The sequence below is a fragment of the Lepeophtheirus salmonis genome, chromosome 10 (assembly GCF_016086655.4).
Source record: "Lepeophtheirus salmonis chromosome 10, UVic_Lsal_1.4, whole genome shotgun sequence".
Lineage (NCBI taxonomy): Eukaryota > Metazoa > Arthropoda > Copepoda > Siphonostomatoida > Caligidae > Lepeophtheirus > Lepeophtheirus salmonis.
In genome coordinates, this window is record NC_052140.2 from 7,136,595 (window position 1) to 7,158,530 (window position 21,936).

The window sequence follows — 21,936 nt, forward strand, 5'->3', positions numbered from 1 at the left end:
GTTCTATCGGTACCGGTTCTTTCATTTCAACAATTTCGGTTCAGCTTTATCAGTCTCACTTCCAGTCTTTAGACTCGATTCTTTTTTATACATACTCAGATTGGTAACAGGCACTTACAACAAGGAGTGTCACTGGAAAATTTGGGCCCAGGAAAATATATGAGATACAAATAGGGCTGCAGCTACCTTATATACAGAGTGCGTAGTGCCCCAAGTTCCAGCAGGGGACCCAAAAACTAAGAAGACAATAGTTTTCGAAGTGGGACTGTGAAGGGAGGCTAGGGAGGGGCGCAGGAAGATGGAGAATTATTTTCAGTCTACACATACATAGTACATATGTTTCGTATAAAGGGGATCTGAGCTAAAAATGTATTAGTGAAGGGGTCTTGGGATAGTAAAGTTTGGGAAACTCTGGCTTAAGAAATAATATAGTTATCATATTATAGAGCCCCGACAAGCTTAGTAGGAGACCTGGATCCATCATCTACCCCCCTTCCCTCTTTTATTTACACCGTCTAGTGCATAAAACAACTTTTACAGATCCATAAGAAGCCTTAGCCATTTGAAACTCAGATACAACTGTACCACCCTGGTACCGTAAAAAATCATTGAAAAACTGTGGAATTGCACACAAAAAACTCAGAAAATTAACTGATTGATTAAAGATAATTTATTTTTTATAATATATTTTGTATTTTCTTTATATATTCTATATAGGAAGAAAAGCACAAGAACCGAGACCGATAAGCAATATATTGTAATGCACGTTTCGGTTCAACTCTGTCAGTTACGGTTCTAGCGGTTCAAGATCCAGAACTGCTAGACCGATAAAGGTACAAACTTGCACATAGGTATAATACTTGGTATTTGGAGTGAAAATAATCTCAATCACTTGTTCTCTTATATGTAGTCCCATACATCTTTATTTGAATAGTCGTATTAACTTTCAAAAGATATACAAAGTAGTGTGAAAGAAAAATATCTGAGTGCTCTTCTCCCTCAAAAAAGGAACAAGCTTGTTCCTTTTTTGAAAAGAAATACAGTCAAATCCGGTTTAAACAGTCCCCTAATTTAAGTGTGTCACCGGACTATGCACCTATATCCAATTCCCACGTGGAATTGGATACCATAAATAGTTTGTAATTAAAAAATGTTAGTTTTTTCATTAAAAAACTATCAACTCTAGTTATAGTACAGATGGTCTAAAGGACCAGCGATTCTATGACTGGACCAAATAATGAAAGACTAACACGACACTAATTGCTGCTACAAATAATATAAAGTAAGAACGAACTAAAAACTACTGTATCGAATCACGATTAGATCATCCATATAAAACAATCCCATTCCTAGATTTAATTTATCAAGTTCAAAAATTAATAAGGAATTTAGCATTTCCTTGAATTTTTTTATGCTGTCCCACGCATCAAAACATTTCCTAAACGATTGAAATAGTAGCAAAGACCCACATACTCAATTTGAACATCCTAAGAATTTTATTTATTTTCATTTGATAAGAAAATAAATGGAGGGTTTATTTTATTTTTTTTCTCTGAGTCATGAGTTAACAATTTTTATACAAAATAATTGATTAAATCTCATAAAAAATTCATTTGATTCACTATTACTAGTTATAAATGAGGCAGTGAAAAAAATTACAGAGGTGCTTGTTGGGAGAGGGACTTTTTTAATAATAATATTATTTTCTAAATACATCAATTCTTGGCAAATAAAAATAAAATTTAGAACAATCAATGAAATAGTATGTAAATTAGGCCAAGGAAAAAATACCCAATAAAATGTAACGCTCACTTTTTCCTCCTTTCCTTTCATTTGACCAACTTAAGGGTATTTTGTTTAATAGTAGAATTACGTGAAAGAATGTCTTAAGGAAATAAAATAACTTTTTTTCAATTAATTATTTTTTGGATGACACAAAATATAATTATGGCTGTTTTTATATTAGTACAATATTATTTAATGAAAGAGGGAATGTCTAATTAATCATGAATTAAAATAAATTTTCAAATTTGAAGTATTAATTTTACGTCATGTGAATCATTTATAATAAAAATGTTATTTATATTCTTTAAACTTTTCTATTCAATTTGATTACTATTCTATGGTCCTAGGTAATTTTGCTGCGTACATTTTCGCCTCTGGAAGATTTGGCCGCATGACATATTCACCGCCCTTGTGAAATTTGAAATGGTTATTTCCATAACAATATCAAAAATAATTTTGTGTTTAAACTTAAAACAGTTACGTGACGGGGAAATAATACTGTTAGAGGTATGCAAAGGCTTGAAAAGTGTTATGGGGACTCCACTTCATAAAGAGAATTGTAAAAAATGTTTTCCTTTTTCTTTTAAAAAGCCAATTTGGAACAGAAAAAGAAACTTGTATGTAAAGTTTGAACGTATAAATTGATAATAAAAAGGCAGCAAAATCTCCAAGAGGGGAAAATGTATGCGAAAATATGATGTTCTACGATTTAAATTTCGGTACACGCTCTGAATTTTGGACTGGAAGGAAACTAGTGTTGGATAGTCCTAGGACTGATTTCCCTAACAGTATTCTCTTTCTATTACGACCTTTTTCAGTTAGTCCTAGTCCTATTTTTTTATTTTCTTCACTCCAAACTAGGATTGAAGAAAATAATGAATGATACCTAGGACTTAAAATACTTGTTCAAGCCATACACCTCCTACATTAAACATCAGGTAACAGGTCTCATGACAAAGATTATAAAAAATCTTCAATGACTGAAATTACGGAGTTACCAACTACGTCCTTTCCCAAGGGCGTCAGCAGAATAAGATATATATTTATTGTTGTTGTTGTTTTTTTTTTTGGGGGGGGGGGCCTTGTTTTTTGGAATTTCCAATCCTTAATTGGAGAGGGATACATCCCCTCCAGCCCATTACCCACGAACGCCCCTATTTCAGGTGGTGTAGTTACCATAAAGACCGATAAGGACCAGTTCTAAGACTGACAAAGTGAATAAGGACCAAACTGTTAGGACTGACTTTTTGATGGAACGATCCAACAGTACTTAAGACCAAACCGTCTCGGACCGAGTCTCAACACCAGAATAAGTACACATTACCAATAGCTGGTGAAGTGGAAATCCATGCATTCTTAAGCATTTGAGAATACAATTTGCTTCTACAACATTACAAGTTGTAGATATTACAATTATATCATCACAAGCATAAAAATACACACATTTTCACTTGTATACCAATAGCGTACAGTTACGGTTAATTTAGAAAGTAATCTATAATTACCAAGGCGTCAAAAGGATTATATTGGGAGGTTTTTGTTTGGTTTTTGAAATTTCTTTTCAAATAAATCCAAAAATTAAAACTTTATGAAAAGATTTCAAAAATCTACAGCTGTTTACAAAAAAATTTCAAAAGTTAAAATTAAAGTTTCAAATTTTTGGGAAAAAAACCCAAAAATCCACAGCTATTCACAAAATATTCCCTTTTTTGGGAAAAAAAAATCCACAAATTGATTGCTATTCCTTAAAAAAAAATCAAAAATTTACAGCTGTTCACAGAAAATTAAAATTTTTTGGAAAAAAGTTGAAAAATTAAATTTTAAATGTTACATTTGTGGATTTTTTTTTCAAATATTAAATAATATAGTAATATGACAAAGATTATAAAAATCTTCAAGCAAAAAATTCCTTTGGGGGCTACATCCCACCCCCAGCGGACGCCCCTGTTTATGTATCGCCATTTTTGACTTTGGCTACGTCATTGGGAATTTGCCATAACAAATAACAATAATTAATTAATGATCGATTTAAAGAGGAGAGAGAAGGCACAACATTATTCTGTACTGTGAATAAATAATATCTATGCAAATATATATTTTATATAAATAATGTAACAATATAATAAATAGTAGCTAAAAAATAAAAATCTGTCTAAGTAAGGCTTTGTGTCGTGTATCACAATAGATTGTGTTGTTGCACACATGCGAATGCAAATTAATATTGTATGTATATATTAAGGCGGATTGGTTTTTAACTATCTTCGAATTTCGATAAGGGCTTAATGTCAAGCCTGATGATCATAATGGATATAAGTAAACTAAAAGAAGGATTTAAATTTGAAATTGAATCCACGTAGGTCATGGACAACGTGTACGGGATAAATTATTTTCTTGAACTCAAAGTGCCTAGGTTCGCGCCCTGGTTGTTCCTATCGAAGGAAATAGACTTCATGTATATGGACTTCAAAGAAGATTCCTTGGTCAGAAGGAGCAAATGTAATACCATAATATTTACATAAACTTTATCAGTGCAACTCCATCTAACCAATTGAAGGACCATTAAAAAAGATGACCGATTTGTACATAGAGCATCGACTACCATACCGTTGCACTAGAAAAAGTCGGCAGAGTTGATCATATTATATACAAATACTGTGGAAAGAGTATTCGTGTGTTCATCAGTCAAGTTTCAGATTTTACCTGACCTGATGAAGCTTCCGTAAACTCACTTGAAGAAGTAGTAACTCCCTAAAGATACACCATACGTGTAGTCACTATTGTGAAAAAGTTGTCATATCATGTGTTAAGAAAATAACCCATACAAAATTAAACGTCTAAGAAAGTATCGTCATTTTTACATTTTTGGAGAGGGAAGATTGAAATATAGGTCTATCTATCAATTTGCTCCATAGAGTTACTATGTAAAAAAAAAAAAAAAAAAACTTCATTAATATGATTTTAACATAGGTTAGAACTATGATTCCGAACCGTTTAGGCCTCTGCGAAGTTATCAAGAAATGTATTTTCTAAAAAAAACAAAAATCCATGTATTGGCTAAAATTGAATAAAAATACGCCAAAGGACTACGCAGTTATGAAAATGTTGGGAAGCACTGGGCTATAAAAATCTCTATCAAAGTTTTTTACGCCAAATAACAAATTCCGCTTTATTTTAATCTTAATGGACTAAATAACTCTAAATTTCCCCTTATTTTTTTCAAACTTTGACAAAGATGATATTCGACAACGTAAAGAGGACAGACATGCTAGAAATTTACAATGATTATTTTCTTACTCCATGACAATAACTTTTCCGATTTAGCCGTAATTGAAATTCGGGGAAAAGTTAAATAACAAACCAACCTTTATATATGTACATTTAGAGGCAAAAATATATATAAATATGTATATAGTGTTTACTTGTATCTATGTTGTAGTTATAGCTCGAATGAATATTGCATGAAAAAAAATGAAATGAAATGTAATAGGGAAGAAGCTAAGACTGAGAGGGTTCACTTCTTCCTCTTTTATTCGTTAATGATAACCCATTCATTTTCCTCTGAGGAAGAAAGAGAAGGGTGATGTCCGCCCCCACTTATGGTGGATTTAAGTAATTTTAACTGCTTCGAGAGTTTATCTTGAAACTGTAGGAGGGAGTCCTAAAATAGAATCAATAATAATTATGCTCAAAGTAAGAGATAATAATAGGTTGGGAAAAAATTAATTTCCGTTTTCCCACCCTTTTTTTTAAAGTAAGTATGTCTTGTTCATTATTGGTCAAATCGGATCATACCATAAGGTATTGTAAAGGTGTGAGTGTATACTATAAACGCTTTATAGATAGTATTGGGCTTGGCCGGTTCAGTCGTGAATTATTCGTGCGTCGAGTATGGAGGTCTCAAATGAAGACATTTACTTCACATTTTACATTTTTACTAGCTGAAAGGGAAAAAGAGGTCAAAAGTGACAAAGAAAATGTATACGGGGCCGAAATGCTTTCAGTTCGTGTTGTACAACAGTGGTTTGAGCGAATCCGCACACATCTTTGATGACGCCCCAGAAGATCCGAGATCTTGGATGGAAAGTTCTTATGCATCCACCTTACAGTCCAGAGGAGCTGACACCAAGTGACTACCCCCTTTCCCTGTCGTATTACCAACGCACTTACAAATTTGGCCTCAAATGTGGAAATTAATTATCACAGTTTTTTGCCAATAGGGGGAAGGGCTTCTATGAAAAGGGCATTATGAAGTTGGATTCTCGTTGGCAACAAGATATCAAACAGAACGGGCATACTTAGCTTAAATCGAATGATTGTAACACTTCTTATTAAGCATTGAAATAAAGCGAAAAATACTAAATTACTTTTTGCCCAACCTAATATATTATGTTATATATATGCTGCCTCAACACAAAAACAATCCCTAGGAAGCATCAAGAAAATGGTTAATTCACCAATTTGTTTGTTTTTTTTCTTCGTAAATGCCAAGAAGAGCCCAATATTTCTGTCAATTATTATAGACTATATATTCAGATTTCTGAGGTATTTATTATTTGAGATACCCAAGAAGAATGTTAACTATAGTTTAATAGAAACTGCATTTCTTTTAAATTACTTAATTTGCCCCAATCATATGTACTTTCAAACACATTTCTAATTATTTAATTGTAACAATGAATTTTTTTCTACTTTAGGTGCAAAGGATTAATTAAAATAAATAGTTGATTGAAATTGAGGATGATTAGTTGAGGAATACAAATATAAGGCAGACTCAATTTTGTTTGGGACACATGATTCAGGATGCTTGCTTTTTGTGTTGACGGCGGCCCATATACTATAATATGTACATACCCGTTCTGACTGCTTTCTGACATAGTTTTCAACTTCTTCTTGGTTAGCGAACTCAGGCAGTGGCCCCTCTCCCTCACTCTCATCTATTTCTTCATCATGGAACTGCTTCTCCAAAGAGTCCTTGTAGTCCCTTAGTCTTTCAAGCTCCGTTTTGACTTTGACATACTCTGAGGCCAACTGTGTGATGTGTGGAAAATATATTATTTGTAAATATCTAAGCATTTTGAAGGATGATGAAGATCACCACTTACTTGTCTATGATCATGATATATTTGCATTGATTGAGGGCAATTAGGTTGTGGAGGAACTGGTCGAAGATCAGGCTCAATGAGCTCAACAGCACGATCAATAATGGAGTCCCTTTCATCTATAAAATAGTTAAATAAGTCACAATTTAATCAGGCGGGGTACGATATGGATAATATACATGACAATGATGATGCAACAGATATTCTCATTCGGACATTATTTAATCTTGTATGGGGTCCTCCTCCTTGTGGATTCACAGTTGATAAAAACTTTTTTAAATTGGCTTGAATCCTTTCATAATTATCATTCAAATTACACTGGCTTTTAGGAGACATTCTGTCAACTCAGGGCGCTGTTGCACACTTAATTAAATCTTTTTTACTCGTCTTCGTTAATAATATGGAGTGAAGTGGAGAAGTTTGGCAAAGACTAATAACATTTGATTAATCATTAAACAACGAGGGGAAAAAATAAGAAAAAGAAAGATAGGAGAACACTTTATCCGACAAAGTAAAAAAGAATGAGTCAGAATTCGAATATCTGGCAAAATGACAATTTTTTTTTCAAGGGAGAACATACAATATGTTGTATAGTCCGATGATCATTTGTGCGGAAGAAGCATCTCTTTCCTCCTGAATTTATCGTCATGTAATTGCTATGATACGCATTTCATTGATATAACTTACAGTAATCATACATATTTGAGCAGGGTGTTGAAAGATCACTATAAGATCTTCTTAAATCCGAGGGATGTTGATGATGATGATCGTAGTAAGAGCCTCCTCTTCCTCCACGAGTTCCTTGTTGATACTGCTGATGATGATCATTTGATTCAGGTGGGCCTTGGGCTACGGACTTTCCGGAACTTCCATATGAACTAGCGCGTCTGTGCCCTATATTGTATAGAAATTCAAAAGGGGAAAATTAATTACATCATCAGTATAATAATGGTGATAATGAATATTAACTAAGTGTATTTGTTCCTAGTAATACAGTGTTGATAAGTATATGCATAACCGAAAAAAGAAAGAAAGAATGAAATAATTGTACTCTCAGCTCCGGAAGCATTTGGATAAGTGATCTGCTGTTGTGTGGAGAGGTGAACAAAATATGAAAACAGAGGATCTAGAAAAAGTATTGACTAATTACAACCACCTCGTGTCAGCAAAATACTCTGCAACTCAACGATTAGTCGTCATTGACTACTCCAAAAGAGTACTTGCAGGAGGTCTCTGCGTGAAAATAGAGCTAACCAGTCCCGTTATAACCCAATCCAGAACAAATATTTTCGGCTTTTGTATCAATATTCAAAGTGTATTTACTTTTAGAACAAATTCATACGTCACCATTCCCTTTCAAACAGATTTAAGTGTGGCTGAGTTAATAGCCCAGTTTAAAAATTTATTTCGCATCGTGCAAAGTAATCCGATCTACGTATTTGAAAAAAGTACAAAGGGGTCAGATGTACTGTATCGGAGACTTGTTGAGCATGAGTTACCATTTGGGGCGTGTATCAATTGGGTGCTAAGAGGTGACCAGGACAAGGAGTATGTGTTTAGGGATGAATATCCAGAGATACATGATTCACATGTAAGTGAATTATGTTTTAAAATTGTTAATTCATGGACGACAAGGATATTTTTTTTTAATAGGGGATGTACCAAAAAGGAATTGAAGAATAAATTGCTTCGAATTAAAAAGGAGGAAGAAATTGAAATGGCAGAGATTTGTAGAAAATACAAAAAGGAAAAAAAGGTCATCAAGGAAAGGATGAAGACCAATCATTATGAAACACATCGCAACGATAGTCCAAGCAGAAATAATAAATTATTATACTCTTTGATCAAAATGGGTAGCAAAAATAAAAATTAGAGAGTCCTCAAAAGCCCTACAGCAATGATAATTACCTACCGCTCTAAAAATCCCACATGCCGTGACATTATTATCTAATATATGTATGTGTGTAAAACAAATTTGGAGAATTGCCCAAATTTTGCGTAATAAAGAAAAATATAGGAGCTACTTGCCTTTTTTGAATGATTCACTCTTTTCTGTCGCATCTTCACGAACGGAGAAAAGACCGTTAATATCTTTAGTAACTGTAGTTTTAGAGTTATTTCTTCTCATTGAGTGAGGAGAGGAAAGGTTCTGAGGACTGACTTTTCCAAAATAGGAAGGACTTGGATAATTTCGTCCACTGAGAGATTCATATGGCATGTTATTATGCCATGAATCATGATTCGATAGAGTCTCTGGTGGATCTCCAGAGGGGGGAGAGAGAAGATTAGAGGCCCCCACACCAATAACACTAGGTCGAAAATCTGATAGAGGGTATCGGTGTGAACCATGGTAGGGGTAGAGATTAGGCCGGTATGGAGGCTCAAAAAATTGAAAAGTATCCTTGGATGGAGGATGAGGAGACACTATGTCTTCACTACTTCGGTCTCGAACAACTTCAATATCCGAAGGGATAGGACCACTGTCTTCATCCACCCAGAGATTTATTCCTTTCATTAATTCTTGGGGGGCATTCAATAAGGAAATAGGATCCATTGATGGTAAAGGAGGGATAACATCCGTGTCACTGTCCACCAATTCAGGTGGTGTATAGAATCCCTAAAAATAAAAACAAAAATCTAATGTATAAGTTCATTAGACGCTTTGATCCATTCAAAAATAGTAATCAATTTTCGGACGAAAGTTAAATTACTCTCGATTGAAACATTAGACAAGGTCATAAAAAGGACTCAAGTTAAGAACACGCAAGGTATTACTACAAACATGCAAGTGTTAAAAAAAATAAAAAATACACTGTCAAAACACATGAATATTAGTGCTTATTCAAAGGCTAAAAATATGGAATTGATCTTCATTCCTTGACTGTACGTCTGGGGTAAAATGCTAAATTAAAAGTCCTGCGAAAGGGACTTCTTATGAATTGCAACTAAGAAATATGATTTTTATAATTATTATAACAGAAATTAATGGAGATGGTTTAAATACAGATGTGATTAGATATTATTAGTAGAATTAATGGCACAGCAAACCTTTTTAATTGGAGGATGATTGTGATAAGTGTTAATGACGGTAGGGAGTTTTTCAGGATATTCTTCAGAACTAGAAATCAGTTGCTTTTTTACCTCACTTTTTGATGGTAGGGACGTTAGAGCAGAAACATAACTTCCAGTCTCTTCTTTGAGTTCCTCTTCATCTTTTAGAGAAGAAACTGATATAATAAGATAGATAATTAATATGTATTGTGCCAGAGAAATGTAAAAAATCATATGAAAAATAATAATACAAGCTTACATTTCTCAATTTGTAGAGGATCGTTCTCTATTGAGGGAAAGAACTTTTGAATAAAGGATAATTGTTCAACAATTTTAGTCATATTAGGCCGCACTGAAGGGTTTTTATCCCAGCACTTGGTCATGAGATCCTCTAAAACAACAGGACAACCACTAATTAAAGGCGGTCTCTTCCCTTGATGAATAGCCCACAGAATTCTACAATTATTGCCTTTGATTTCATCAAAGGGAAGTCTCCGAGTGAGGACTTCCCATGTGAGTATCCCATGGGAATAAATATCGCATTTTTCTGTGTATTTATTTCCTTCAAACACCTCTGGAGCCATCCAGGCCGCAGATCCTTTATTATTCGTCATGTAAGTCTGAACACCACATGCCGTACCAAAATCACAGAGCTTTAGATTCATTCCTCCGTTGACCAGAAGTAGATTGGGGGATTTCAGATCTCGATGAGCAATGGGAGTGGGCTTTAAATTGTGTAGATACTCCACGCCTTTGGCAGTTTGCAAGAGCCAGTGTATGGCATGTCCAGAGTGATACGGCACTTTGGACGTATGCAGCACTTTGTACAATGAGCCACTGTCCGCGTACTCCATCACGAGGAACACATGAGGCGGCTGGAAGGAGGCTCCGAATAAACGGATTATGTTGCGGTGGTTTACGCGACTTAGCTGATTAGCCTCCACTGCAAATGCGTCCAGGAGCTCCTTATCCGGTTGGAAGAATTTCACGGCAACTTCTTCTTCATTCCAGAGTGCTCGAATTACCGTTCCGAAGGAACCTCGACCTATAATCTATGGGGAAAACAATGGGTAAGCAGAAAATATGCACACCAAATCTCCTTACCTCTCCCTGAGTCAAGTCTTCCAAGGATATTCTAAGCAGTTCGGGATCATCCATGACAAGTAGAATAACTAATAGAGAATCCCTAATCCGTCATCTTTGTACTACTACTTCTAATAGTAGTAAGGACACACACAAATACGAATATAGAGATAACTTCACTCAACCTCCTCTCTGACGTCAACGACTCAGCTGCTCTCCATCTTACCCTGTGTTCAACAATAACAGGACACCGACCTCTCTCTCTCTCTCTCTTGTCTCCCTACGTACGTGGTGCGTCAACACGAAAAGAATATTGAACAATCATAAAAAAAATTATTTCGTTATATAATTTGTAATCGAACAAGTTAATAATAATAGGAATTGTATTTTATTTTTTTGGATAAGCATTGATATCCAAGAGTTTAGAACCTTTATCTAATTTAAGAGACATAAATTGCCCCAGATAATACCCCCTTTAAATCAAATATGTCCATATCTCATTCTTTTATTGCGAACATTAATTTAGGGTATTTAAATCCAATTTTCGACGTCTCCAAAGGATTGATCAGAAGCGTTTGTAGTTTAAATTTTTTAAGGGATAAATATGTAATTCACACTCAATTCTGAGAAAATTATTCTAGGATGTTTTCTTGTAGAGGGGCCATATATCAACTACACACTCTCTTCAAAATAGACCCAAGAAATCACTGAGTCAAATCATTCCCAACGTCAACTCCATCATAATTTTTCTTGTTCCCCACTCACACGCTCTTACGGCATTTACTTACAATAAAATATAAATGCCAATTTTTGTAATTTTTTTTTTTTTTTTTTTTTTTTTTTTTTTTTTTTTTTTTTGCAAATACAATCAGCTTTCACTTCATTTGTCATTTTGTATACATCTCTTCCTCAGTAGTATTGCCACTCAAGGAACCAAAAAAGTAAGCAAAGCTTATACAACTCTCATTAAAGGAAAGTAGTAATTCATAGTTGTGGTACTAATATAAAAAATTATCTTTAAAACATTAACAGAGTAAAAACTTTTTTTTTAACAAATATTTTTAAACTTTGGACACAAAAAAATCTAATTTATTCGTAAAATTTGAGAATGAAAAGTGCTCTTCCACTCTTTTTCGTCCCTCTGCTCCCAGGCGTGACTTTAACTTATTTCCACCGAGTAGAAGCTTCTTCATTGCTTCTGCAAAATACTCGGGAGTAGCTGGGACTAAGTAGCCAGTCGACTCATTGGATATAGACTCTTTGGGCCCCCCATTATCCACAGCAATAACAGGGACCTGACAATACATAGCCTCTATAGGTACAATGCCAAAATGTTCAAAGGAAGGGGTATAAATAAGGCTGGAGGCTTGTACTTTGAGCAAACTCATCTTTTTTTCATTACTGATGGAGCGGAGGAATGAGACATGATCACTGACGCCTTCATACTCCGCAAGGTCTCTAAGCTCTCTTTCGTATTCCACATTCTCCGTGACTCGGTTATCATAGCCCCCAGCTATAATTAGCTTAATCTTTTTGTATTTAGAGCTCACGTCCTCAGATTTTAAGACCAAGGCTGGAAATGAAATAAACCATATTAAGAGTTATAATTAATTGATTAGAATCAAGCCTCACCTAAGGCTCGAATAGCAAGATCCACTTGCTTCTTTCGTTCAAATCGATTCAATGAGAGAAATACAAATTCATCATCATCACGGACTTGATATTCTATTTTATCATCAAATGAATCAAAGTCAGAGGTATTGAGGGATGGATATAAAACTTCTGGATGAGCATGTTTAAGGGATTTAAACGTTTTGTGAAAAATCTCTCTAGTAAAGCGAGAATTGACGAGAATGAGATCCGCTTTCCCTGTTGTCCAAGTTTCAAGTAAGTCGATGGGATATCGATACAGAGATTTAAACAATGAACTTCGGTCTGTTAGTAAGAGATCTGGGAAATGACAATAAAATATGACAGGAAAGAAGGATTTAAAAATGGGGATAGGAGCTGAGACTTGATCCAAGAATATAACGTCTATGGAGGATCGATAGAATATTAAGGCATAGATTGAGAGGAAAAACATGCGAAGGTAGGCACAAAGAGCGAAGAATCGTCCAAATAGATTCCGTGGAAGCCAGTCTCCAACACATTTGACTATGGAAAGATGAAATAATCATTAAAAACCAAGGGAATAAATAATTATTGAATTCAATATTAGTTACCTGAGAGAGATCCGTCCCTTGTCTCTGGGAAGCAGTGGTCAGGGTCGTGATGAGCTGTCAGAAAGGTAACTTGATGTCCTTTGGTTTTTAATGCAAGGGCAGCGTCAACAACGAGTCTTTCTGCCCCTCCGATCCCCAAATCAGGATGAACAAATAGTACACGTCGTCCGACCATTCTCACTACTCAAGTCTATTCTACTTTATGCCAAAGTATTTGCTGTCATACAAAAAAAACGTAATACTACTCACACGCGATACATGCAAAATAATACAAACAAGAGACTCGCAGAATGGACTGGAGAGGATTCCTTAGTCTACATTCATAAATCCTCAAAATTAAAAAAAAAAAAAATCTAGATAAATAGGGATTCCTTACTATATAAAACATAGTTAGAATTCATCTTTAATTATGATGAATTTTAATCTACGAACAAAGTTTGATTTGTTTATATTTCCATCACTATTTTTTTAAGTTATCGTTAATTTTATTCACTTTTTATCACTCAACCTTATTTAAGCTTCTTCAAAATATAGCATGAATCATGATAGAAGTAAATTCAAAATAGAATCGATTAATCAATCCTAGTTTTATGTAATAAACGTAATCATATAGCATGAAATGTTTTAAATAATGATGGGTTTTTATTTTCATCTTCTTTTTTTTTAATATGTTGTTGTTAAAAAAACAATCGTTTTGGAAATATGAATTACTATTATAAATTAATTTTTCCTGTTTGTATTGAGTAATGACGTGGGCATACATTGGAAAATTTCCACGGAACGACAAATGACAATTAAGTTTCATTTTTTACAAAAAAAAAAAATACAAATATGATCAAAGACAATTGATTTGACAAAATGCATTTGAGAGTCTCAAAATACTCGCAAATACAACACTTGACTCAATCTGTTATATTACTCGTAAATTCATAAAAATAAATAATTTTAATAGATCAAAATCAAATGATAACATCGATTAATAGTTTGTAATTGTGCAATTAAATAAAGCGTAATAAAAAGTAAACATCGTTTATAGACGTTACAACTTGCACACGCAGACTTTACAAGTTATAATTTGTAGATCTCATAAATAAACCCCTTATTCAATTAGAAAATCGGTGATTTGAATCATAATTACTGACTATTAATTTGGTGATATCGTTTTATTTGGATCCATTAAAATTACTTACTTTATACTAATATGTACTGAATATCACTAAAAATTGCTAAATTAGTACAATTTTGATGAATGAGGGACGATAAAGGTAGGATAATTATTACTGAAAAATCAAAAATACCTTATTCTTTTCATTGTAATCGTTACTTTATTGTCTACAATATGGAAATAATATAGCATAACGGATGTATTAACATATTTTAAATACATTTATCAGTGTTGAGTCAGTCCTTATTTATGACTTAAGACTCCAGTCCCGCCCAGTTGAGTCTCGCTACGTTCCAGTTCAGTCCTGTACATCAGTCTTAAAACTTGTACAGTTCGGTCCTTGATGACGTCACTCAATTTTCTTTCTTTTTATCGGCTCTAGTACTGATGGTCCCAAGGACTGATACGATCGGTCTTAAGAATGGACTGGACTGAACCGAATATATTAGGACTGGCACACTATTTTAGTATCAGAATATAAATAAAACTGGATAATAGAGTAGGGTTCGGGTAACTTTTTTTACCTTTACCCTAAAATAACTTGAGGTAAAATTAATTTACCCCAAACTAGTGGCATGATGTTTATTTCATTTAACATTAGGAAGTAGTACTCCCATTATCCCCAAAAATTATATAAATTACTCCAGTTGGGGTAATTTATCCCTATTCTCCGACCAGTGCAATAGAGGGATATATTTTTGATAGATACTAAGGTTTAAGTATTTTTCTTTGTTAATCCCATTTGGAAACCTAATACGATTCACTATTCCCCTTAATATTTATGAAAAAAGGGTTTTCATTCTTATAAAATTGGGTTTATTTATGTCACCGAAATGACCGATATAAATAGTGATGACGTACTATGAAATGTTCTATATTTTTAACTTTTTTTTTTTTCGAACATAACAATATGTTGTTCTATAATGTCTACAGTCAATGATTTATTTGATGACTTCTATCTATTGTACTTATGAAAAGTTATGAATTGTATTTCTAGAAACTGAGTAAACATATACTTCTCCACAAATACATTTGTCTTATGAAAAAAAAAAAGAATATATATTTGAATTTCTGTTACTTAGTTACTTAATTTAACCTATTATTATTCATATATGAGAAATTTAAGGATAGACAATTCCGTTATTCAAACTTAATGGACTTTAAGATATACATTTTAAGGAATAAAATCTGTTCATAACTTTTGAAGCAGAAATATTATTTAAAAAATGTTTTTAAATAATTGACTTAAGACTTAAAAAGACGTCATTGTTATAGTTTCTATGAAAATACAAAGGCAAATGAATAAATACAAGGAGTTTAATCATTTTTACAGAGAAATTGTGTACTTGAGTCAATATACTCAAGTTGAAATTGTGATCGATTGCTTATTCAATCCCCTTCTATAATATTGATTGACAACCAAGGAAAAGTAATCTGTCTTGTAATTTATGATATTACGGGCGTCTTCTAATTAATCTTTCCAAGTTTAAATTCTAATCTGTATTTTTTTTTTTTTAATCTAGAATATTTTTGGTTACTTTGAAGCATTGATAGTCATTTATTAACTTTTAAAATGTGATTAGATCGACCGATATATGATGAATAATTTAACAATTTTAACTAATATGAGTCCTATCGTTTTTTAATAAAGTGGGTAAATTGAATATTAATATATTCCTACTAATTAAATATTCTAAGATAATGTGGAGTCTAATGGGTGTATTTTAGTAAATGGAGGCTTTACTAAGAAATCGGTGGAACATTTCAAAGGTTTCATGTTTCCATGTAAGCATTATATGTCCTCCCTATCAAATTCATCTAGGTAGTATTAATTTCTAATGGAATAATAATCTAGAAAAATTTAATTAAAGAAATAAAGTCTTTAAAAATACTTTTTCGTGCATAACACAAAAAATGGATATCTTTTGACCTATATTATTTATGTAAACCTCGCAGAGATCTTAACAATGCATCGAAGAACACAAGGGCTACAACGAACCCTGTTAGGGAACCACTGTTGTGACAACCACGATTGAAAAACTTGGCAGTGATGAACAGGTTAATAAAGGATGGATAGCTCGGAGAAGTGTTGATTTTAGAAGAATATGCCGTTGTGAGGGCCTTTTTTAGCAGTTTAGGAAAAAAGTTATCATGGGATTTAAAAAATATATGATATATGAATCTCTCTTTATTTTAAACGAAATGAGTTTTTTTTTAAGTTTTGTAAAAGAAATTTGATTTACTTTAAAAAGTGTGCTCCGGGACCCAGACATTTATCTATACCACTCCCCCATCTAAAAATGTATCCGGTTCGGGGCCACCGGCGCCAGAACCTATTTTCAAGTTAGTGGGTGGTTAATTATATAATGATGACCTCATCAGGCGATTATTTTTTAGGAGGGCTGGGCCGTTTTTTTTTTTTTTACCAATTTTGACCAAGCCTATATGGCTCCGGCGCCACTTCTCGGGACCTCTTATGATTAGTCTGATTGATATTATTAATTTTTACTTAAAATATTATTTAGTACGACAACTTATCCGATCCTACCTACTTTTTTTCCTTCCTGACTCCCCTGCTCATTTTTCATTGGCAGCTGAATATTGTATACAGGAAAAATTCAATGAATGAGTAAATAAAATATTGTTGAAAAAGGCGGGAATGGAGATTGTTGATCTCACAAACTATATAATATCAATGAACTACTACTAATTAATTAATAGAAAGAGATCCTCATCCAAACAAGGGTAAGACAAGAAGAATGGGTATTACGGGTCTGATACCTTTCCTCAAGAACGCAACGCGTGACGCCAACATTCGTGAGTTCTCCGGGAAAACAGCAGTGATTGATGTGTACGGATGGCTTCATCGCGGTACTTTTGGATGTGCGGACCGCCTCATCAAGGGAGAGGAAACGGATGGATATATTCGTTATGTCATGAAGTTTGTTCAAATCTTTTTGTCTGCGAATATTCGACCCATTCTTGTCTTTGACGGCCGAAATCTTCCATCTAAATCCTTGACAGAGTCTAAACGGCGAGAAAGACGTGAGTTGAATAAGAGACTCGGCTCGGAATATTTACGAGACGGAAGGAACAAGGAAGCTATTGACTGTTTCCGTAAAGCGATTGACATTACTCCAGAAATGGCACACGCTGCCATTCGTGAAGCTCGGCGACAAGGTGTGGATGTTCTCGTAGCTCCCTATGAGGCAGATGCTCAAATGGCTTATCTAGTTGAAATAGGTGTTGCAGACTTTGTCGTCTCAGAGGACTCTGATCTTGTGGTTTTTGGATGTGAAAAAATTTTCTTCAAGTTGGACATGAACGGCTTTGGAAAGCTTTACGAGAAGCAGTTCCTCTCTAAATGTTTTGGCGGAGCTACAAATATTTCCTTTGAAAAATTTCGATATATTTCCATCATGTCGGGCTGTGATTATCTCCCATCATTGCATGGCATTGGATTAGCAAAATCTTTACGTTTTTGGAAGTCTGTCAACAATCCAGATATAGCATCTGTCCTTCCTAAAATACCTTCATACTTACGTATGCCACAGTTAGAGGTTACTACTGACTACATTGCAGGCTTTATGAGGGCGAATGAAACTTTTTTGTATCAACTTGTATATGATCCTATCAAAAAAGAGCTTCGACATCTATCAAGTCCACCAGATCCTTCCATAGAAAGACCCTTTGCAGGACAGTTCTTGGATGCCGAGTTAGCCTATCAAATGGCCGTTGGAAATGTCAATCTCCATTCCCTTAAACTTATAGATAAATATGACCCAACAAATCCAATTAAAGTTCACTCCATGTACAAAAGTATTTGGTCAAACCAACCAATGCGCTCGGGTATTAAATTAGACGAAAATTTGCCTCCAAAAAATGGATCTCAATTACTTATGTCTACCGCATTTGCAGGGGCTCAAAGTAAAAAACGAAAAATAATTTCGGGAGAATCTCCTTCTTCTCTTATTAAACGAGAAAAAATGGAACCCCTGGAGAAGAATGATTCTGAATTGAAAGAATCGTACACTAAAATTATACAAACCTCACCTATAATATCTCCCACGAGTACTAGTCGTAGAAATGAGTCTTTCATTGTAAGCAAATACTTTGCTATAGACACAAAAGATCGTTGTAAGGACCGTAAATACGAAAAAGGCCGAAAAGATGGAGGGCAATGGCTTGATTCCATTAACAGTGTTGTTACTCATGAAGACAAGTTCATATATACGACAGAAGAGAGAAAATCTCTTGCTATCAAAGTAGAATCCCCAAAGGTGAATCAAGATAGCTCATCTGACAAGAAAAGAAATCCTTTTGTGAAATTGACGACGTCAAAGTCGTCACCAAGTTCTCCATTATTAAATATCGTATCTCCTAAAGCTGTAAAAGTGGAATGTACTCCCGACAAGAAATATGGTTCCCTATTAAGTATTAATGAAAAAGATTGTGTTCCTAAACGTTTGTTCAATGATGATGACAATGCACCTACAACTCTTGTAGACTCTAAGTTGAAGTGTTTTCCCAGCAATGAAGGCTGCTCGGAGGAGACAAAAACTGAATCATCTTCGCCATTTTTAGTGATAGAAAATGGAGACAAACTCTTGACTGACTTAAATCAGGATGCTGAAGTTGAATTCGATGAGACTTTGGAATCACCCAAAATATCAGACACTCCTACCCATTTAAAAGCAACTAAAAAGTTAAAATCTCTTTCTAGTGGGACTTCAGCTTCATCTTCTTATTTTAAAAAAGTGGGTTCTAAGCCCTCAGGTCTCATGAAATCCAAAAAATCTCCTTCCCAACAAAAAAGTATTTTAGAATTCTGGAGTAAAAAATAATTAATATTTGTGGATATTTTACTGCCCTTTGCATTTACCTCATGTCTTATTCATTCAGATGTTTTCTTAAACTTTATTTTTTTTAGATTCATAATATACAATATTTAACTCTATATTTGTTCCCTCACTTAATGAATTTTTTTTTTAATACTTAATTTTATTGTTTCTTTTTAATAAAGTCTTGTAAGATTCATAATAATGTTATTTTTATATCAACCCCATGACAAGGATTAATTATGATTTGTCAACATTTTCAAGGTTATCATAAATACAATTAACCTTGAACGTTTTTATATTGTATGTAGTATCAACTTCAAGAAACTCATTACTAGAGATTACTCTTCTGTGATTATTTTTAGGTGGTGGTGCTGAGGAGGAACCAGTTTTTATGTATGCTACAAAACACTTCAGCTTTTGTATCTCTTCCTTCTTCTCTTGCTCCGAAGACATTTAAAATCGTACCACTCAGTTTGTTTCTACAAGAAGCGAAAAATATGTCCATCTCTCGCTTTTACGGGATAGGAGGGGGACTTGGATGTGGTGTTTTAGCCTATATGGTATATAAATACCTAAAACGCCAACCTCCTCTTGTTAAAAGTGAATTCGCCATCTTTATTACCGGCTGTGATTCTGGATTTGGCTATTCCTTCGCAGTGCATGCTGCAAGATCAGGGTTAACAGTATATGCTGGTTGTTATGGATCTTTTGAAGGAAGTTTCGAAGGGATAGACACTTTGAAATCTCATGAGGATCTGATAAAAAATAAAAGGTTAAGAATAGTACATTGTAATGTGACAAATCCCTTGTCCATTCGAAATGCTAAGGACAAAATTGAAAAAGAGTTGGCTCAAGAATCAAAGTACTTATTGGCAGTCGTGAATAATGCCGGGTTTCTAATATTTGCAGAAGCAGAATGGCAAAACTATGATCAAGTAAATCAGCAATACCAGGTAGGTACTTTTGCAAAACATACTTTGTTCAAAGACATAATATAACATTATAATTATAGGTTAATACAATTGGGCCCTGGAACGTATCAACTCAATTTTTACCCCTTCTCATCAGAGCCACTAATCGTGCCAAGCCCAAGATAGTTAACATCATTAGTTATTGTACAGATTGTCCTTTCCCTTGTCTAAGCGTCTACACTTCGTCAAAGGCTGCTCTTCGTGCTCTTTCTGCTGGAATGCGATTAGAAGTAGCTAAATATGGTGTATCCGTCATTAATTTTAACCCAGGAGACTCCCCTTCTCAAACTCGCATATGTTGTGACCAGGATAAACATTATTCAGGAATGCATCCACCCGAAGATCCCCGTCGTCTCAAATATTTTAATCTTTGCCGCAATAAATTTAAAACATTATTTCCTAAACAATCCATTCAGATTCTGAACATGCCCGATCTTTATAAAACATTTGATAGAATATTGAACTCCTCTAATCCAAAAAATGAGTATATCAGTTCGCCTTTCGCAACACGATCATTCTTTTTTTTAATTAGGCTCTTACCTTCTGGATTAGCGGATCAAATAAGAACTGCTATACTTCATCTTCCCGAATATTAGTACAAAATATGATTTGTCTTTTTAGATATAAAAAAAAACTTGTTAGAGCTATACTATTTTAGCTAAATCAAACCAATGAAATATAGTCTTCAAAATTCGGCACGTTACATTATTAGAATGTAACTCTACTAGAACTATTACGTACTACAAAATACATTATTTAAAACTTTGAATATATCGTCTTGAAGTAATTATATCATCTCCTTTTGTAAAGGCATAGAATTTGGCTCCTAAACTTATTGCTCCTATAGCAGATATAATCCAAAATCCTGTAAATTAATACGTGTAATGTACAGTCTTAATTTTAACTAATGATTACCTTTCGTAATAATGTGTGCACTGTACCAAATAAAAGGAGCACATTTGTCCAATCTCGTATCATATCCCACTGGATCCAAGGAGGAAACGTAGAGCCAAAGTGTGCCCATTATATTTATAATGACCACTACAATGAAGCACAGGAAGAAAAAGAAAACAAAACAGGATCCTGTGAGTCGATTTGCAACGAAATTGCCGCAAATAGGCATTCGTGCTCTGATCATGAGTGGGCAAGCGCCCACTGTCATACTTCCTATAATTCCTAGGATTGTAAATGCAATTCCAGCTACTATAAACCATCTAGGAATGTTACTCATACGACCCTCATGGATTGCATAGTAGTCTATGGACATTAGAGTACATTTATCTTTATACACGTTCCCAATAATGATTCCAGAGACTCCTAAACCAATGAATATAAATGAAATAAGGGTAGAACATAGGTTACGGTTAATTGCTCCGTAGTTTAATAAACGCGATGCTTCAATTTCTTTGGCAACATAACCAAATTTTCCTGGATGAACGGATCTCTCGCGCATCATTTGAGGGGAAGCCTCCGGTGGCTCACCTCCTATCATATCTATATTTATATTACTTTTATCCTTAAAATGACTGTTTATTGTTTCAGAAGTTGCTGGGTGCCGATTATTATTCTCCATGATTTAGTTTTGTGATCCGAAAAACAAGACCTTACACTTTGTCCCTTAAAAAAATATGAATTGCAATTAACATAATTAATTTAAATATGATATTTTGATGTGGAAAATAGAATTTCTCGTTCATTTTTTAGAAGGATTTGACCAAT

General features: G+C 34.1%; 6 protein-coding genes across 9 annotated transcripts; 2 read left to right on the plus strand and 4 right to left on the minus strand.

Moving 5' to 3' along the window:
* Positions 1–3,812: 3,812 nt before the first annotated feature.
* Positions 3,813–7,791, minus strand: LOC139906505 (mitogen-activated protein kinase kinase kinase 7-like). Its single transcript, XM_071891510.1, has 4 exons — positions 7,572–7,791; positions 6,888–7,003; positions 6,637–6,813; positions 3,813–5,443 (listed from the first exon to the last, which is right to left on the minus strand). Exons 1-4 carry the CDS (start codon positions 7,582–7,584, stop codon positions 5,312–5,314), a joined length of 438 nt encoding a protein of 145 aa, XP_071747611.1. The 5' UTR covers positions 7,585–7,791; the 3' UTR covers positions 3,813–5,311.
* Positions 7,723–11,831, minus strand: LOC121125358 (mitogen-activated protein kinase kinase kinase 7). Of its 4 annotated transcripts, none has more exons than XM_071891507.1 (4): positions 11,040–11,831; positions 10,195–10,987; positions 9,933–10,111; positions 7,723–9,501 (listed from the first exon to the last, which is right to left on the minus strand). In XM_071891507.1, exons 1-4 carry the CDS (start codon positions 11,091–11,093, stop codon positions 8,905–8,907), a joined length of 1,623 nt encoding a protein of 540 aa, XP_071747608.1. In that variant the 5' UTR covers positions 11,094–11,831; the 3' UTR covers positions 7,723–8,904. The 4 variants fall into 4 exon arrangements, with proteins under 4 accessions (XP_071747608.1, XP_040576446.2, XP_071747610.1 ...); XM_040720512.2 differs by having other exon boundaries at positions 8,524–9,501; positions 10,026–10,111; XM_071891509.1 differs by having other exon boundaries at positions 8,779–9,501; positions 10,026–10,096.
* Positions 11,832–11,894: 63 nt separating this feature from the next.
* Positions 11,895–20,986, plus strand: LOC121125361 (D-beta-hydroxybutyrate dehydrogenase, mitochondrial). Its single transcript, XM_040720517.2, has 3 exons — positions 11,895–11,959; positions 19,609–20,199; positions 20,259–20,986. The coding sequence occupies exons 2-3, from the start codon at positions 19,642–19,644 to the stop codon at positions 20,811–20,813; spliced, it is 1,113 nt and encodes a 370-aa protein (XP_040576451.1). The 5' UTR covers positions 11,895–11,959; positions 19,609–19,641; the 3' UTR covers positions 20,814–20,986.
* Alg2 (alpha-1,3/1,6-mannosyltransferase Alg2) lies at positions 11,980–13,582 on the minus strand. Its single transcript, XM_040720516.2, has 3 exons — positions 13,241–13,582; positions 12,651–13,172; positions 11,980–12,591 (listed from the first exon to the last, which is right to left on the minus strand). The coding sequence occupies exons 1-3, from the start codon at positions 13,413–13,415 to the stop codon at positions 12,080–12,082; spliced, it is 1,209 nt and encodes a 402-aa protein (XP_040576450.1). The 5' UTR covers positions 13,416–13,582; the 3' UTR covers positions 11,980–12,079.
* On the plus strand, positions 16,987–19,445 carry tos (Exonuclease tos). Its single transcript, XM_040720515.2, has one exon. It carries the CDS (start codon positions 17,165–17,167, stop codon positions 19,247–19,249), a length of 2,085 nt encoding a protein of 694 aa, XP_040576449.1. The 5' UTR covers positions 16,987–17,164; the 3' UTR covers positions 19,250–19,445.
* Positions 20,870–21,857, minus strand: LOC121125362 (uncharacterized). The gene is made up of 2 exons (XM_040720518.2): positions 21,133–21,857; positions 20,870–21,082 (listed from the first exon to the last, which is right to left on the minus strand). The coding sequence occupies exons 1-2, from the start codon at positions 21,788–21,790 to the stop codon at positions 20,970–20,972; spliced, it is 771 nt and encodes a 256-aa protein (XP_040576452.1). The 5' UTR covers positions 21,791–21,857; the 3' UTR covers positions 20,870–20,969.
* Positions 21,858–21,936: the final 79 nt, after the last annotated feature.

Coding starts and splice junctions, on each gene's coding strand:
- LOC121125358 (XM_071891507.1), bottom strand. CDS start 11,093: ATGGATGATCCCGAACTGCTTAGAATATCCTTGGAAGACTTGACTCAG. Junction 10,112..10,194: donor TCCTCTACAAATTGAGAAAT/GTAAGCTTGTAT, acceptor TTATTATATCAG/TTTCTTCTCTAAAAGATGAA. Junction 9,502..9,932: donor ATCATCCTCCAATTAAAAAG/GTTTGCTGTGCC, acceptor TTTTATTTTTAG/GGATTCTATACACCACCTGA.
- LOC139906505 (XM_071891510.1), bottom strand. Junction 6,814..6,887: donor TATATCATGATCATAGACAA/GTAAGTGGTGAT, acceptor CACATCACACAG/TTGGCCTCAGAGTATGTCAA. Junction 5,444..6,636: donor TCAGAAAGCAGTCAGAACGG/GTATGTACATAT, acceptor ATTCTATTTTAG/GACTCCCTCCTACAGTTTCA.
- tos (XM_040720515.2), top strand. CDS start 17,165: ATGGGTATTACGGGTCTGATACCTTTCCTCAAGAACGCAACGCGTGAC.
- LOC121125361 (XM_040720517.2), top strand. CDS start 19,642: ATGCTACAAAACACTTCAGCTTTTGTATCTCTTCCTTCTTCTCTTGCT. Junction 20,200..20,258: donor AAGTAAATCAGCAATACCAG/GTAGGTACTTTT, acceptor TTATAATTATAG/GTTAATACAATTGGGCCCTG.
- LOC121125362 (XM_040720518.2), bottom strand. CDS start 21,790: ATGGAGAATAATAATCGGCACCCAGCAACTTCTGAAACAATAAACAGT. Junction 21,083..21,132: donor TGCACACATTATTACGAAAG/GTAATCATTAGT, acceptor ATTAATTTACAG/GATTTTGGATTATATCTGCT.
- Alg2 (XM_040720516.2), bottom strand. CDS start 13,415: ATGGTCGGACGACGTGTACTATTTGTTCATCCTGATTTGGGGATCGGA. Junction 13,173..13,240: donor AAGGGACGGATCTCTCTCAG/GTAACTAATATT, acceptor ATCTTTCCATAG/TCAAATGTGTTGGAGACTGG. Junction 12,592..12,650: donor TCTTGCTATTCGAGCCTTAG/GTGAGGCTTGAT, acceptor TTTCATTTCCAG/CCTTGGTCTTAAAATCTGAG.